This window comes from Musa acuminata, chromosome BXJ1-10, assembly GCF_036884655.1.
Source record: "Musa acuminata AAA Group cultivar baxijiao chromosome BXJ1-10, Cavendish_Baxijiao_AAA, whole genome shotgun sequence".
Classification (NCBI taxonomy): domain Eukaryota; kingdom Viridiplantae; phylum Streptophyta; class Magnoliopsida; order Zingiberales; family Musaceae; genus Musa; species Musa acuminata.
In genome coordinates this window covers 27,827,241-27,840,691 of record NC_088336.1, presented here as the reverse complement: position 1 = coordinate 27,840,691, position 13,451 = coordinate 27,827,241, and the positions used below count along the sequence as shown (strand labels likewise).

Below are 13,451 nucleotides of genomic sequence, written 5' to 3'. Positions count from 1 at the left end.
CGTATGGCAAAGTATGTTCCGTCTTAAGTAGCTAGGCTTTAAACCTTGATATCATGTTTATTCTCAATATCTGTAATAGTTCTTAAACTATTTTTAGGAACCAAGCCAAAATTTTGCTTCTTTACATTCTTTACATCAAGTTCGGCGACATCCTCGCACCATATGATTGCAAGGACTCTTCTCTTGGATGGAACCATAGTTAAAAGGCTTAGGATCATATAGTTAATGGATTGATGACACTTGACATTTAGGATATTTATAAGGTTGTATATGTATCTTTATGTGTATTAGCAAGTTGCATGATAAGGATTGTGTTTTAGCGAATGTAAGCTTAGATTGGCTGTGACGACCCTTCCAGTGTTGCTTGATGTAATATATATCCTAATTCTTTTTTTTTCCATCTTCTACATTTGTTATTCTAGTTCTTAATTTGAAGAATTCCTTCATATAATATAGTTCAACAAGAAATAGCTATACTTGTTAGATGTCATAGATATTCTAGTTCTTAGTAGTATTCCTTCAAATAATATAGTTCAGCAAGGAATAACTTACAGCTAGAATATCAAGTTAAGGGATTAAATAAACATGGCATCCTTTATTAATAGTTGATAACATGCATACTTTCCGTGAGCTATACCAGATATATGACAGGTTTTTAAAATTGGCATAAATTGATCATAATATATCAGTTTACATGTATAAAAGTTTCAATCTTTCTAGGCTGATCTCGGATGTAGCAGCAAGTTCTAAAGAAAATGTTGTTATTTTTGTTCATATATCTTAATTAAAGTTCTGCACGATCCTGTACATATTGTTGAAAATCTAGCAACTCAATTCTATGTTTCTAATTCTGTTTAGTTGACATTTAGCATAAATGTTCACATGCTGTAAACGTGGCGCTCATCTTGAGGTAAAATACGTGCCGGTTGGATATTAAGACAGTTCTTGTTATTTAGTTCACATATTATTGGGTTAAAGTCTTATTGGTACATTTCAATGGGATATCTTAGTAGAGTGCATGTTATGAAAGTAGTGCTTACTATTGTCATAAAACTTAAAAAGTGATTTCAATAGACAAGTTCTTATTGGAATTGATCCTTTTCCCCAGTTAAATGACTGCAACACATTGCAAAACTTAAATCTGAATTGTGATAACTGTGATCAATGTCATTGCAGCTATTTGTACCAATGTACACTTAAGAGGGCCTGCAAATGGTCTTCTTGCAAGTCATTTCACAACAGTACCCCCACTTATAAGCATTTGATTGCCTGCAAATAAGACACTTCCAGTATTTGCACATGCAACTCGGTCCTCACATGCTATAAATGAATTTGTGGTTTGAAATGCTGCATGACATACTTTTGCATGTTGAGGTTGCAAGTTAAATTTGAATTCAGATACTCTCACCATGCTCTCATGTGTTGTCTCACACATTAACCCTTTCTCCTGCACTTTAGATCATATAACTACTGTCACCTCCTTCCTCTCTGAACATCGGATGCCGGCTTCTCTACCTTAATTTCAAGTAGCATCCAAACAACTGCACTTGCAACTGCTACTATGCAATTGCTACCTAGCATTACTAGTTGTGAATCAAACACTGTTAATTCTCTGGTCAATTACAACACTGGACTTTATATATATACATGTAATATAATACACATGCATATGTGTGAGTATAATCCAAACTTTTACAGGTAATAAGAAAATATGTGCGAGTATATTCCAAGCTTTTTTAGGTGATGAGGAAATATGTTCGGACATTCTATTTCTTAAGCTTGTTTGTGTTGTCTGATATTTGCCATGCATATGTTGCTTAATCCTCTGTCATCTGGTTTCCTTCCATGACTTCGCAATATAAGGTATGGATTTGGTAGTCCATTTGGCATCCAAATACCATGAGCATCTAGAATTGCTGTAATTATTAAAGTACATTCTATCTAATGTTAATTATGCTCAGCCAAGTTGTGAGTGATATTTGCATATTTTCCTACAAGTTTCTGAAACTAGTCATCCCTCTGAAAATCAACTTCTTTTGCTCCTTTATGAATTACACCATTTCCTTTCACATGCATTTTGCTTGGTTTTATAAGGCTTCTGTGCAGATTAAGTACAGCTGGAAGTTGGTTCACCAGCTATTGGATGCTCTTAGTACCATATTCCCAACATGAGATTTGAGACTTTGACAGGATTGTATAAACATTCTTGCCTTGGAAGGACCCTCACATAATCTCATGGTGAGAATGGATCCCTCCTCTTGCCTACATTGTTTCTTGGTGTGATTGTAGAGGAAGTAATTGGAAACTGCCATGGAAAGCCTATCATTGCTTCAAGCATCATAGTGGAAATGGTTGTTCAATTCTATCAGGATGATATGGATTCAGTTTGAGATGATGACCCCTATATGATCAATTGCCAAGGGAGGTTAGCAAAGGCAAGAACAGGAAAAAAGTGTAGACCAGAAGCTCAAAAGGAGGGAGAAAGGCACTCTAGCCAAAGAGGCTCATTAAATGTTAGTTTTGATGACAACAGTGGCACCATCCTCAGGCATCTCTTGTTTTGACACCCTGAAACAATAAGAAGATGCACTTCAAGAATCAGTTCAAAATAAGATCAGATGGGTTTCAGAATCCAAAGGAAAAAATAAAAGTTAATTAGCTCTCAACTGCTGTGACTGAATGAATCACTTATTCCACAGACCTTGTGATCTGTATTTAAAAGAAAAATAAAGAGAATTCCACAGGAACTCAACTCAAAAAGAGAATCCAAAAAGATTGGATTCTGTTTATCTTTGCCTCTTTTCCCATTTTATTTTGAGACTCTGGAAGAAGAAGAAGGTAGGATGAAGAGAAGAAATGTCAACAAAAAGATGGGGGAGAAGAACAAAGGGATGGAAAAGGTTGGATTGTTTTTTTGTTGTTTCTGTGTGGATGCATTTGAAGACCAACCAACTAATGTTTTAAAAGGCCCAGCATGTGTTTTATAAGTTAAATACATTACATAATTGAACACTTTGGCTATGAAGGTCTTACTGGATTGGGTTATCTTTTATGTCAAGTTGAAATCATATGTTTCTGTAATATACAATAAATAACATCTTCCATGAAGGTGAATGGAGAGACCAAATGATATGTTAATATAATTATACATCAAACAAATGAATGTAATAATAATTATTACTATACTATTTTGGAGATTGATCTCTTCTCTTGTTTTTATGGTCATCGTAATATGATCATCCTCGTTATGACAAATGAATCCCCCAATGTTTAAGTTTTGTGTGTGTGTATATATATATATATACATATATATATTTATGTATATATATATAGTGTTCTTGTGAGGGTAAATCCGTTAGTTTAAGTCATCGAAAGAAGAATGCGAGGAGGGCTTCTTGATCTAAATTTCTCGCGTCAGTCACAGCGACGACACATATAAATCCAGTCGGCTCAAATAGGCGCTCGCTTTCTTTCTTGTTCGTGTGGGTCTCGACGACAATCGATGATCGCCCAGTTCTTCGTGTTGTCGCAGCGAGGCGACAACATCGTCTTCCGTGACTGTAAACTTCTTCTCCCTTTCGTTTTCTCGATTCGTCTGCGATCGCATCGCTAGTTCGCCTGTGTCGTTTGGTCGAGACCCTAACCATAGTTCGCCAATAGGGCATGAGGTCCGTGGATCTCTGTATCGTTTGATGGAAACCCTATATTTCGTTTGTCACTACGACTTTGAGATCTGTCGATTGTGCGGATCCAAGGTTTGTCAGCCATTCTTTCTTGGATCTTGTCGGTCGTTTACGGGCTGAGTCGGATTCATCTAATGGATGATCGCTTTTGTGCAACATTTGCCCTATAAGACGTCTGGAGCCATGGTGCTGGGATTACGGTTCTTTAATTTGATACCAAATTTGCATTTGGTCATATTCGAAAGTTCTTTATGCGAGCACGCAGTGCCCTCCAAAATTCCATCTTGCTGGCAGATTGCATCTTTGCTTTTCTATCTTTTGTGCTACAAATATATGTTAATGAAAGCGATATTTTCTGCTACCTAGACATGTGATGTATCTGCAGCTTATTTCTGAAACTGGGTGTTCTTAGATGATTATTTGCTTTGTACACATTTGATCATGACGACGTCTTTTTTTGTTGCTAATTTGTATCATAATTACATCTGGTTCTGCTAATAGACTTCTAGCTGCATTGTTTATCCATGACTTCTTCAATAAGAAAATATAGATAGGAAATGCATAAATGGCTTCAACTTCGATGTTGCTTTGTCTGCTAGAAGGCAGTATGTCTTCTTGGAGGAGTGTCAATTTTTCATATTCACATGGCAAAAGGTTCCACCAAATGATTTAATTTGCATGTTTTGCAAAATCATTACGAAAACATTAGATTCATGGATCACAATCAATGTTCAATTTCTTTTCTGATTTAGTATTTTGCTTTCTTTTTCTTGTCTTCTTTCTTTTTTAGGTTTTTCTATGTTGATTCTTATTTCTTCGAAAAATTTTCATGAGACATGTCAGATAGGTTAATTCGACTAGATAGTGTGTGCGACGCTCGACATGGATGGTAATTACATATACCATTCCAAGCATTTGTACTTTGTTGAATGTAGAAAGACATGTAAAATCAAGTCATTGATCGTCATAAAATTTGCCATCTGCAAAGTATTACAATATGTCCTTTTTCCTGCAGGTCCTAAAATTTTCTTGTCCAGTTCTTATTTATGTTTCTGATGCTTAGTGGATTAAGTTTTATATTTCCGAGCTTTATGATGTGGTTTTATGCTTGAGCTTTTGGTGGGTAGGCTTGGTTTCTTTCCTTTTCATTTGAGAAGTTGAGTTTAAATTTACCTTGAACAATTGATGCAGATCGTGGGGAAGTTTCAAAAGGAAGTGCTGAGATATTTTTTCGCAAAGTGAAGTTCTGGAAAGAGGATGAAGAAGAGGAGGCACCTCCTGTCTTTGTAGGTATTTGTGTAAGCAAGGCTAGTAAAGTATCATATATGTCTTGTCTAATTGTTATGAATGCACAAAGGAACAGTCAGGATTAGCACAATGAATCAACAACTCAGGAGTTGTCCGTTCTCGATTATTCATTAGAGAAATTATTAATAGGTTCTGTCATATCCATTTTTTTTCTTTCTTGATATATTTCATTCTTTATGGTGTCATATAGGAATTATGTTAGTGATGCATCTATATGTCACTAAGCCTTACAGCTTGTTTCTTTTGTCTTTTTCTGACAATAGAATGTGGATGGGGTTAACTACATCCACGTGAAGATTGCGGGATTGTTCTTTGTGACAACAACAAGAGTTAATGTTTCACCTTCTCTTGTTCTAGAGCTCTTGCAAAGAATTGCTCGTGTCACAAAAGATTATCTTGGGGTTCTTAACGAAGACTCGTTGCGAAAAAATTTCGTGCTCGTGTATGAATTACTTGATGAAGTTATTGTAAGTATATGTTCATTGTCTTACATAGATTCAAATGTTAATATATTTAATTATTTACTTCATGATTTTGCAGGACACGGTTGACTACTATAGTGCAATTGTTATTTACTATGTCATGGATATGAATTTTGACAATTGACTATATCTGTTGCATATGAAATTCTATTTCAGGACTTTGGTTATCCACAAACAACTTCTACGGAGGTTTTGAAGTCATATGTATTTAATGAACCAATTGTAATTGATTCCGCACGTGTGCCTCCTCTTGGTCCGGCATCAATGTTTATGGTACCATTTAGTAATCCTTTAGTTATTCCATGCATCTGGAGAATCTCTTAAGTTCCTAGTTCTCCTCTTGTATACAATTTATTTTCATCTACTTGGTTTTATGTTTCAGACTTTCATTTTATTACTGTTATTTGCATACTTGCAGCAAGGCACCAAAAAGATGCCTGGTACAGCTGTTACCAAATCTGTTATAGTTACAGAACCTGGTGGCAGAAAGAGGGAGGAAATATTTGTTGACATTATTGAAAAAATAAGTGTGACATTCAGCTCTAGTGTGAGTAAATCTGTCTTTTGTCAGTTCGATTACATGAGTAGTTGTGTCAAAATTTATTTGCTTTATTTAGATTATCACTCCATGCTCATGTAGACATGTTTGTGCAACAAAATGTATGTGGTATCATAAATCCATATTATCTTGTCTCATCTAAGCTAATTGGAGACCAGCTTTTGGATGCCAAATTAGATAAGTCCTCTATCAAATTCGTTATTCACTCTAGGACTCCAATAACCTGCCCTTCTAAACATATGTTTACATTTTGCTGATTTATACAACATGAAATGTCCTATCTGCTTAAAGGTTTATAGCAAACTAAAATGAACACCATTAGTCAAATTGTACAATTACTGTTCATAACAACACGAGGGGTGGCAATTATTTAATTTCAGCTTCAGATCTCTTTCAAAACTGCTTATTGCTTGATAAGGATAGTACAGTGATCTTACTATGCAATAGCTTGATTCTGAGGCGGAGCCTATTGACCAATATAATTTGATGTCAATTAGTTTACTGTTCAATGAGTAGAGTATGGTTAGCGTACTGTGTGGAAAGCTTGGTTTGGGACTGGAACAGATTAAATTACTCGGTCTGCATACCAGTCGGCCATTGGATCAATAATTACAAGTTCATACCAAATGGCACATCCAATATTTATATTCCTAATTAAATACAAAACTAATGGCCATTAAAAAATTTTACTGACCTAGCTTACTCTTTGTTCTTGATTAATTATTGGCTAATTCTTCCGTGACTATGTTCATGTTCTTCATTCTTTTTGTGGTCTACAGAATTTAAATTCAAAGCCTGCACTTGTCAACAATAAATTGGTGTCTGCAACAATAAATACTAATGGAAATTTTAGTATTCTGGGTTATATTATCTTTTAAAGGAAATAAATTATTTCTGGTTACAGGACAAACTATCACAATTAATAGTGGAATGAATCCCCTTTCATTCTTTGTTGTAGTGCTGTTTTGATCAAGACCTGCTTTGGTTGTAGTTTTGGGTCAGAATGAACCAAAGATGTTAAAGTTAATTATTCTTTTAGTTTCATTAATTTTAGTTTGTTGGATGATTGTATCTATGTTTTACTTTTGCCAAGTACTCCAATTCTTATTCCTAGCTTGCTGAATGGAAATTAACATGCAGAAAAGGGCAAGCCCAGTGCGAAAGTCTCCACAATAGAGACCCTTGTGGAACTCAATGTTTAAAGTGTATATGTTCTGGATTCTTTGAAGGTGTTTTGTTGTCTTGTTTGCTTCTATGGTTCTTTTAGGTGGTCATTTTTTATATTGGAAAGCTTGTTACTTTTCCTTACTCTTGAATAGTTGCTCCTTGATTGCTTGAGCTTAAACTGCAGCTATTGAGGTAGCTAGTTCGACCTGCTAATCAACATTCTAGGTTGTTAGGCAAGTTTGTATCTTACCTAGATTCGTCTAGGAATTAGGTTAGACACTGATTTTAGAGGGTTAATCAGGCACATGGTTGGTCAGAAGATTTTTTCATTTGTATTAAGCCTTTGTTTATTCAAATTTGGATCCTGCAGAAACTCCATGTTTACATGAGTATGTCAGAATCATGGTAAAGATGTGTGATTCTTTCCATGTAAGCTATGCATTTTATGTTATACCATTCTGACAGCAGATGTTAACATGGAACAGGGTTATATACTCACATCAGAGATTGATGGCACCATTCAAATGAAAAGCTACTTGACAGGAAGCCCAGAAATTCGTCTGGCTCTTAATGAGGACTTGAGCATTGGTAGGAACAGTTCTTCTGTTTATGGTGAGAACAAACCTAGTCTCCTAGCTGCTGATTATATTGTTGCTTTGTTTTCACTTAAACTTCAGGTCTGTATTTTTTTTGTAATATCTCATGTTTAACAGACATCTTAGGCTTAGCAGAAATTTGTCTCTAGATTGACTTTTATAGGTTTAGTTTTAGTGTCTGTCACTTTGTAGGTACAAGATGCTTCCATATCTGTTTAATTTATTGGAAAATAAGCTAGTTTAGTCATCACACAAGTGATTAAAACCATTGGTTGCATGTATTGAGCCATTTTGATGGCTATCTCTGACCTCTACGTGATGTCCTATGTAAACTGTATTAATATTAAATGATATCATTGGCTTTAGATGGATCCTGGTGTGCCACTTTGTAAGTATTGATGTGTCTAAGTAGTTTTCAATCTTGCAATGTCATGCATGTATAGACTAACTAGTGTTGAAATTGAAAATTGAAAAAAAATGTCAAAATCAGAAAAAGAATTGGATAAGTATGTACAAATAGGATTTTTAATGGATATAGTGTATAGAAGTTCAATTAATATGGCTTTCATTGTGACTAAAAAATAAGTATGAGAGAGGCTGAATTAGACAGTTGGGAAAAGACATTACTAGGATACACACAAAAAATGGCATCACTAGCTTGTAATCTGTAATGAAGTTTTTATTTGGAGTTTTGTCATTAGTGATAGATCTTTATGTTTGTTGATACTTGAATAGATAACTCTTAATTCATCTATCTTTGGAACAGTATCCAGTGATTCGTTTAGCCTCCTCAAACATCTCTGAAACTCTAGAATTTTGGAGAATTTTGCTACTGTGTCATTGAATCATATACAGTGAGCTTCTGAGTTGTTAATCATTGCAAGATTGGTTATGTTACAGACTATAGAAGTTCAGCAGGAGGAGCTGTAATACTTGATGACTGTAATTTCCATGAATCGGTTCGTCTTGACAGCTTTGATGTGGACCGAACTTTATCACTAGTGAGTATATTGCTTTCCATATATATCAAGATGCTAATAGAGAATGCTATTAATTAGAATATATCTTACAAAAGCAGCATCTTTAGGGAATTATTTTTTTTTTCCGCAAGGTATTTAATCATTTAATGTTCCTCTCTTGGTGATAGATACCTCCAGATGGAGAATTTGCTGCGATGAACTATCGTATGACTCAGGAATTTAAGCCTCCTTTTCGTGTTAGTGCATTGATTGAAGAAGCAGGACAATTAAAGGTTGGGTCATCCTTTTTTTTATCTCCTCATTATTACAGGATGCTTCCTTTATTGTTAAAGATTTTTTTATACATAAATATTATTCATGATGGCCAAGATCAATCTGAACGCAATATTTTTATGCTATCAGGCTGAAGCTATTATAAAAATACGTGCTGATTTTGCAGCAAGTGTAACTGCTAACACAATTATAGTACAAATGCCGGTGCCAACTTATACAGCAAGGTGCTTTTTTCTTTCTTTCACATCTCTTCTTCAGCACTCGCCATTATGTTTCCTAGCTTTAACTTACAAGTAAGCATAAGTGCATTATTCTGAATTATCAGCAGGTTGCTTTGACCGATTTTTTCCACTTCGATGATTGTGATTGCAAACTTTCAGAAATGTGTGTGTGCTCATTAGTACATAGATCGTAGTTTTAACTAGAGAGTCAGATTTTCAGGAGAGAAAAGTCCATTAAAAGCTGATGAATCCTCATAATGGACGTTACTGGCAAAACAACACTTCCATTTATAATGAAAGCTTTTTATATCAATCTCATTCCACCTATTCATGACACCCGTATTAACAACCCTCCTTCATGACATAATTAGTCTAGAAAGATAAGCTTCCAGACAAAGCATACTCCCACTATAATCATAGCTTTGACTTTTATATTCTGGATATCTGTTGGCTTTAATCCATGTAATACTGTGGTTGATTTTTTCATAAATTAACCCATCTCATTAAATCTCAATTCTCAAAATATGCTACTGCTGATGATATTATCTTTCTTGTATCTTGTGTCTTCTAATTTAGGTGTCATTCTTTCTTATGTTTCTGACCTTTAGATTTCTACCTCGAAGGAAATATGTGCATAGTTAATATTTGTACAAGGTCAGGAAGCAGTTCACAAAGATAAAATTTTCATTTTGATGAAATTTATTCAGTAAAGTTGGAATATCTTTCTTGGTATTTCATAAATGGTGGATGCAAATAATAGCTCACTAGTGAATCGGCAACACAATCTCCAATTATGATATCACTCACATGTTCTTTCAGTTCTTTATTTTTCTTCCAAACATGTTACAAAGTACTGCATGATACATGCTTGTTTCTTTATTTGTGTTGTTCGACGATTGATGGTTCTGATTATAAAGTGTTAGTTGTTAATGGCAAAGAGATAAACCAGTACTTATGATTTCAAACTATATTTGATTCCCCATTGCTGATAAGTGTATCTTTGAACAATGATGTACAGGGTTAGTTTTGAGTTGGAGTCTGGTGCTGTTGGACAGACAGCTGATTTTAAAGAGGGAGCTAAAAGACTTGAATGGTGTCTAAAGAAGGCAGGGTTTTCATCTATGTTTTTCGTTTTATTCTATTTGTGCTGTTATTTTACAAACTATATCAATTTTACAACATATCAATAGTAAAAATGCCATTCTTATAGAAACTTCTCATGATCCAAGCTTTAACGTGTCATGTCTTCCACTAAATCTTGGTCATACAAGCATGGATATTTTGTATTGTTGTTTTTTAAGTTGTTTGTTCACATCTTCATCTCACTAAGAAAAATGCTTCAGATTGTGGGTGGGTCTGAACACACGCTATGTGCAAAGCTCACATTTTCACAGGAATCACATGGTAAGAGACATGTATACTTGCTTAGATTGTATTTTTTTATTATAATCTTGTGTTTGTTTGGTAAAAGTTTTAATCATTGAAACTCAGGAAACATTGCTAGAGAGGCTGGACCAATAAACATGAACTTCACAATACCAATGTACAATGCATCAAAGCTTCAGGTGAGGCAATGATTTACTTAGACTCCCTTATCAGCATGTTCGTTTCTTTTTGGCACTTTGATGGGTCTGCTCCTTTGCAACCTGGATGCCCAAAAACAACCTCTTTACTTGTGGAGGTGTTATTGCATATATTGACCACCTCAGACTTCACATCGGTGACAGTTTCAGACAGTGGGTCATGCTTTATTTTTCAGCATAGAAATAATTATTACCTTTGATCCTATGTTAAATATTACAGTCAGTGGATCACCGTTGATCAAATAGGGGGGCGCAAATCAAGTGGCTTTGTTTATATATCATTACTCTTTCTCGAATTATTCTAAAATGCCGATGATTATTTGGATGGTTTTTGTGGGTTGAGTGGCAACTCCAGCCACCTTACTGAGTTCTACCATACTTATGATGATTTTCATTATCTTGTTTGATTGCTATTACTTTTTTCTTCAGCAGGTGATCATCTGAAAGCAGACATGTTCAGTTACTCATAAACGAACATTAACTTAAGCTGCAACCTGCAGGCCTATTTTAAGTGAATTTTCTGGAAGATCATGACTGGATTATCAGAAACAGTAGTATCTTATATATGTACTAGAGGTGTTAGTTCAATGCTTATTTGAAATTGTTCATCCCTTTATGCCTACATATAGTCTAAGGTTCTACTTCTTCAGAATCACTAAGTTGCAACTAAGTTACCTTGTAGAACATATAAAACAAGTTTTAGTAGAAGTACTTAAAAACAGATTAAATGTAGAAATACTAATATAAGGCGATACAGTTCAAATGAGAAAAGGATCTGCTGATAGATATTTAGACATGATGAAGGGCCACACCAAGCATAGAGCTTAGGATGAAAATAAAAAGGGCAGCCCAGTGAACAAGATTTCCATCAACTCGGGGTTTGGAGTGGCTATGCTAGCATGAAATTATAGTATTTCATTTACTGCAAAACAGTACAGAGTAGCTCTTACATTCCAATAAGGCATGCTACTTATGTAACAAGCTTCAGGAATTGTTTGTTTGAATATTTTCTAGGTCGCATTTTAACCAAAAATAAATAAATTACAAATTTCAGCATAGGCGTTGGTCGTCACAATTCTTGATTGACTCATTAGTTTGGACAAACTGCAATATGTGAAGCAGAACTTTCTACCCTCCAACCAAACTCTCAAATCCTTGAGTTTGCTTTGACTAGGAATTTTGCCCAACATCTCATGGGGTTTGCCCGATAAGGATCCTATCGACAAAAAAACTTGGATGATTTTTATTTTAGTTCGGTCTATAATAATTTATTCAACGATGTATTTCTTTGGTTTTTGAGATTATATTCTTGTAATATGATGCCAGTGTTGGTCAAGGTATATGCTGCTTGCTTTTGAGCTAAAAGTAATAAGCAATAACGTCCTTCCTACTCATGGCATGATTCTCTTTGGGCAGGTAAGATATCTACACATAGCAAAGAAGTCACCCTCCTACAACCCATATCGGTGGGTGAGATATGTCACACAATCAAACTCCTACGTGGCTCGTTTGTGAGAATCTCATATCTGGTTTCTTTTTATTGTTATCAAGGTGTCTTTGTTGGATTCGGTCTTTGTTTGTACCTACATTTTTTGAGACAAAATAAAGAGGAAAACTATCATGATTTGTCTGTATATTGAGCTTGTATCATGTTTTTTATGGTTTGATTTCTCATGCATTAAAAGCTATTTATCAATCGACTCGGTATGGAAAACAAGTATGAGTTCTAACAATTGGTACAATTCTTCACTTGCATTAGGTTTTTTCGTTCTTTATTTTTAACCGAATCTATATTTGATTTGTCATTTCTTGCTGACTAGCTTGCACATTCTCTGTACATTTGTGTGTGTGTGTGTGTGTTTGCCTATGGTTAGCTTAATAACCTGTTTCTGCACTCTCTAAATTGCCCACATAAATATTACATAATATTCCATTGCAATTTAGTCGACGTTTTTGCTTGAGTTGATGATGCAGCAGCCCCTCAAGTTTCGACGGCACCCGTGAGGCCACCTCAGCGACACCCCATCTCCAGCACGTCGGCGGCCACCTCGGTCCCTTTTGTTAGTACCCAAGTTTGACATATGGTTTGAAACCAATGAAACTAATGCCAGATGCACCCACGTGAGATGAGTTGCTCCCACATAGCAGCGAAATCAACCTCTCTTCCCTATGTGAAAACATCGAAGTGCTTTCTGCTGCCACCAACCTTAACCTGGGTGCAGGTGGATCCGCTCTTCCTCAACCTCGGCAATTTCTCATCCTCGCCCGTGGGTGACAGCTCAGGTCCCGCTCAGCGACTGCTCCCCGTAACGCCATGACGGGGACCCTGCGACCTCCATCCCCGATATATAACAACGCCCACCGATGCGCAGTTTCTCAGCAATGGCGTCGTCACATGTCATTAGCTTGCAAGAAGTAGTCGCAGAAGGAGCTACCGCATCCCAGCCCGATCCACCAGCGACGCCGCCACCGACCAGCTTCCTCGCGACGGCCGTGCCGCTGCTGCTCCAGCTCGGCCTCTCCGGCGCCATCAAGATCTTGGGACCCGCTGCTACGTCGGCGTCGTCCCACCATCACTATCTTCTGGTATACCGACTCC

General features: G+C 35.9%; 1 protein-coding gene across 2 annotated transcripts; it reads left to right on the top strand.

Moving 5' to 3' along the window:
- The first annotated feature begins 3,372 nt into the window (after nucleotides 1–3,372).
- On the top strand, nucleotides 3,373–12,569 carry LOC135595923 (AP-4 complex subunit mu-like). Of its 2 annotated transcripts, none has more exons than XM_065087446.1 (13): nucleotides 3,373–3,560; nucleotides 4,875–4,981; nucleotides 5,255–5,458; nucleotides 5,630–5,746; nucleotides 5,892–6,020; nucleotides 7,685–7,811; nucleotides 8,696–8,796; nucleotides 8,943–9,047; nucleotides 9,178–9,272; nucleotides 10,288–10,375; nucleotides 10,613–10,673; nucleotides 10,761–10,834; nucleotides 12,269–12,569. In XM_065087446.1, exons 1-13 carry the CDS (start codon nucleotides 3,503–3,505, stop codon nucleotides 12,365–12,367), a joined length of 1,365 nt encoding a protein of 454 aa, XP_064943518.1. In that variant the 5' UTR covers nucleotides 3,373–3,502; the 3' UTR covers nucleotides 12,368–12,569. The 2 variants fall into 2 exon arrangements, with proteins under 2 accessions (XP_064943518.1, XP_064943519.1); XM_065087447.1 differs by having other exon boundaries at nucleotides 3,375–3,560; nucleotides 4,875–4,969.
- Nucleotides 12,570–13,451: the final 882 nt, after the last annotated feature.

What these genes read in the sequence shown, in the direction of transcription:
- LOC135595923 (XM_065087446.1), top strand. Translation starts at nt 3,503, where the DNA reads ATGATCGCCCAGTTCTTCGTGTTGTCGCAGCGAGGCGACAACATCGTC. An exon ending in GTGTGACATTCAGCTCTAGT is followed by an intron (nt 6,021 to 7,684) that starts GTGAGTAAATCT and finishes AACATGGAACAG; the next exon opens with GGTTATATACTCACATCAGA. An exon ending in ATTTTCACAGGAATCACATG is followed by an intron (nt 10,674 to 10,760) that starts GTAAGAGACATG and finishes ATTGAAACTCAG; the next exon opens with GAAACATTGCTAGAGAGGCT.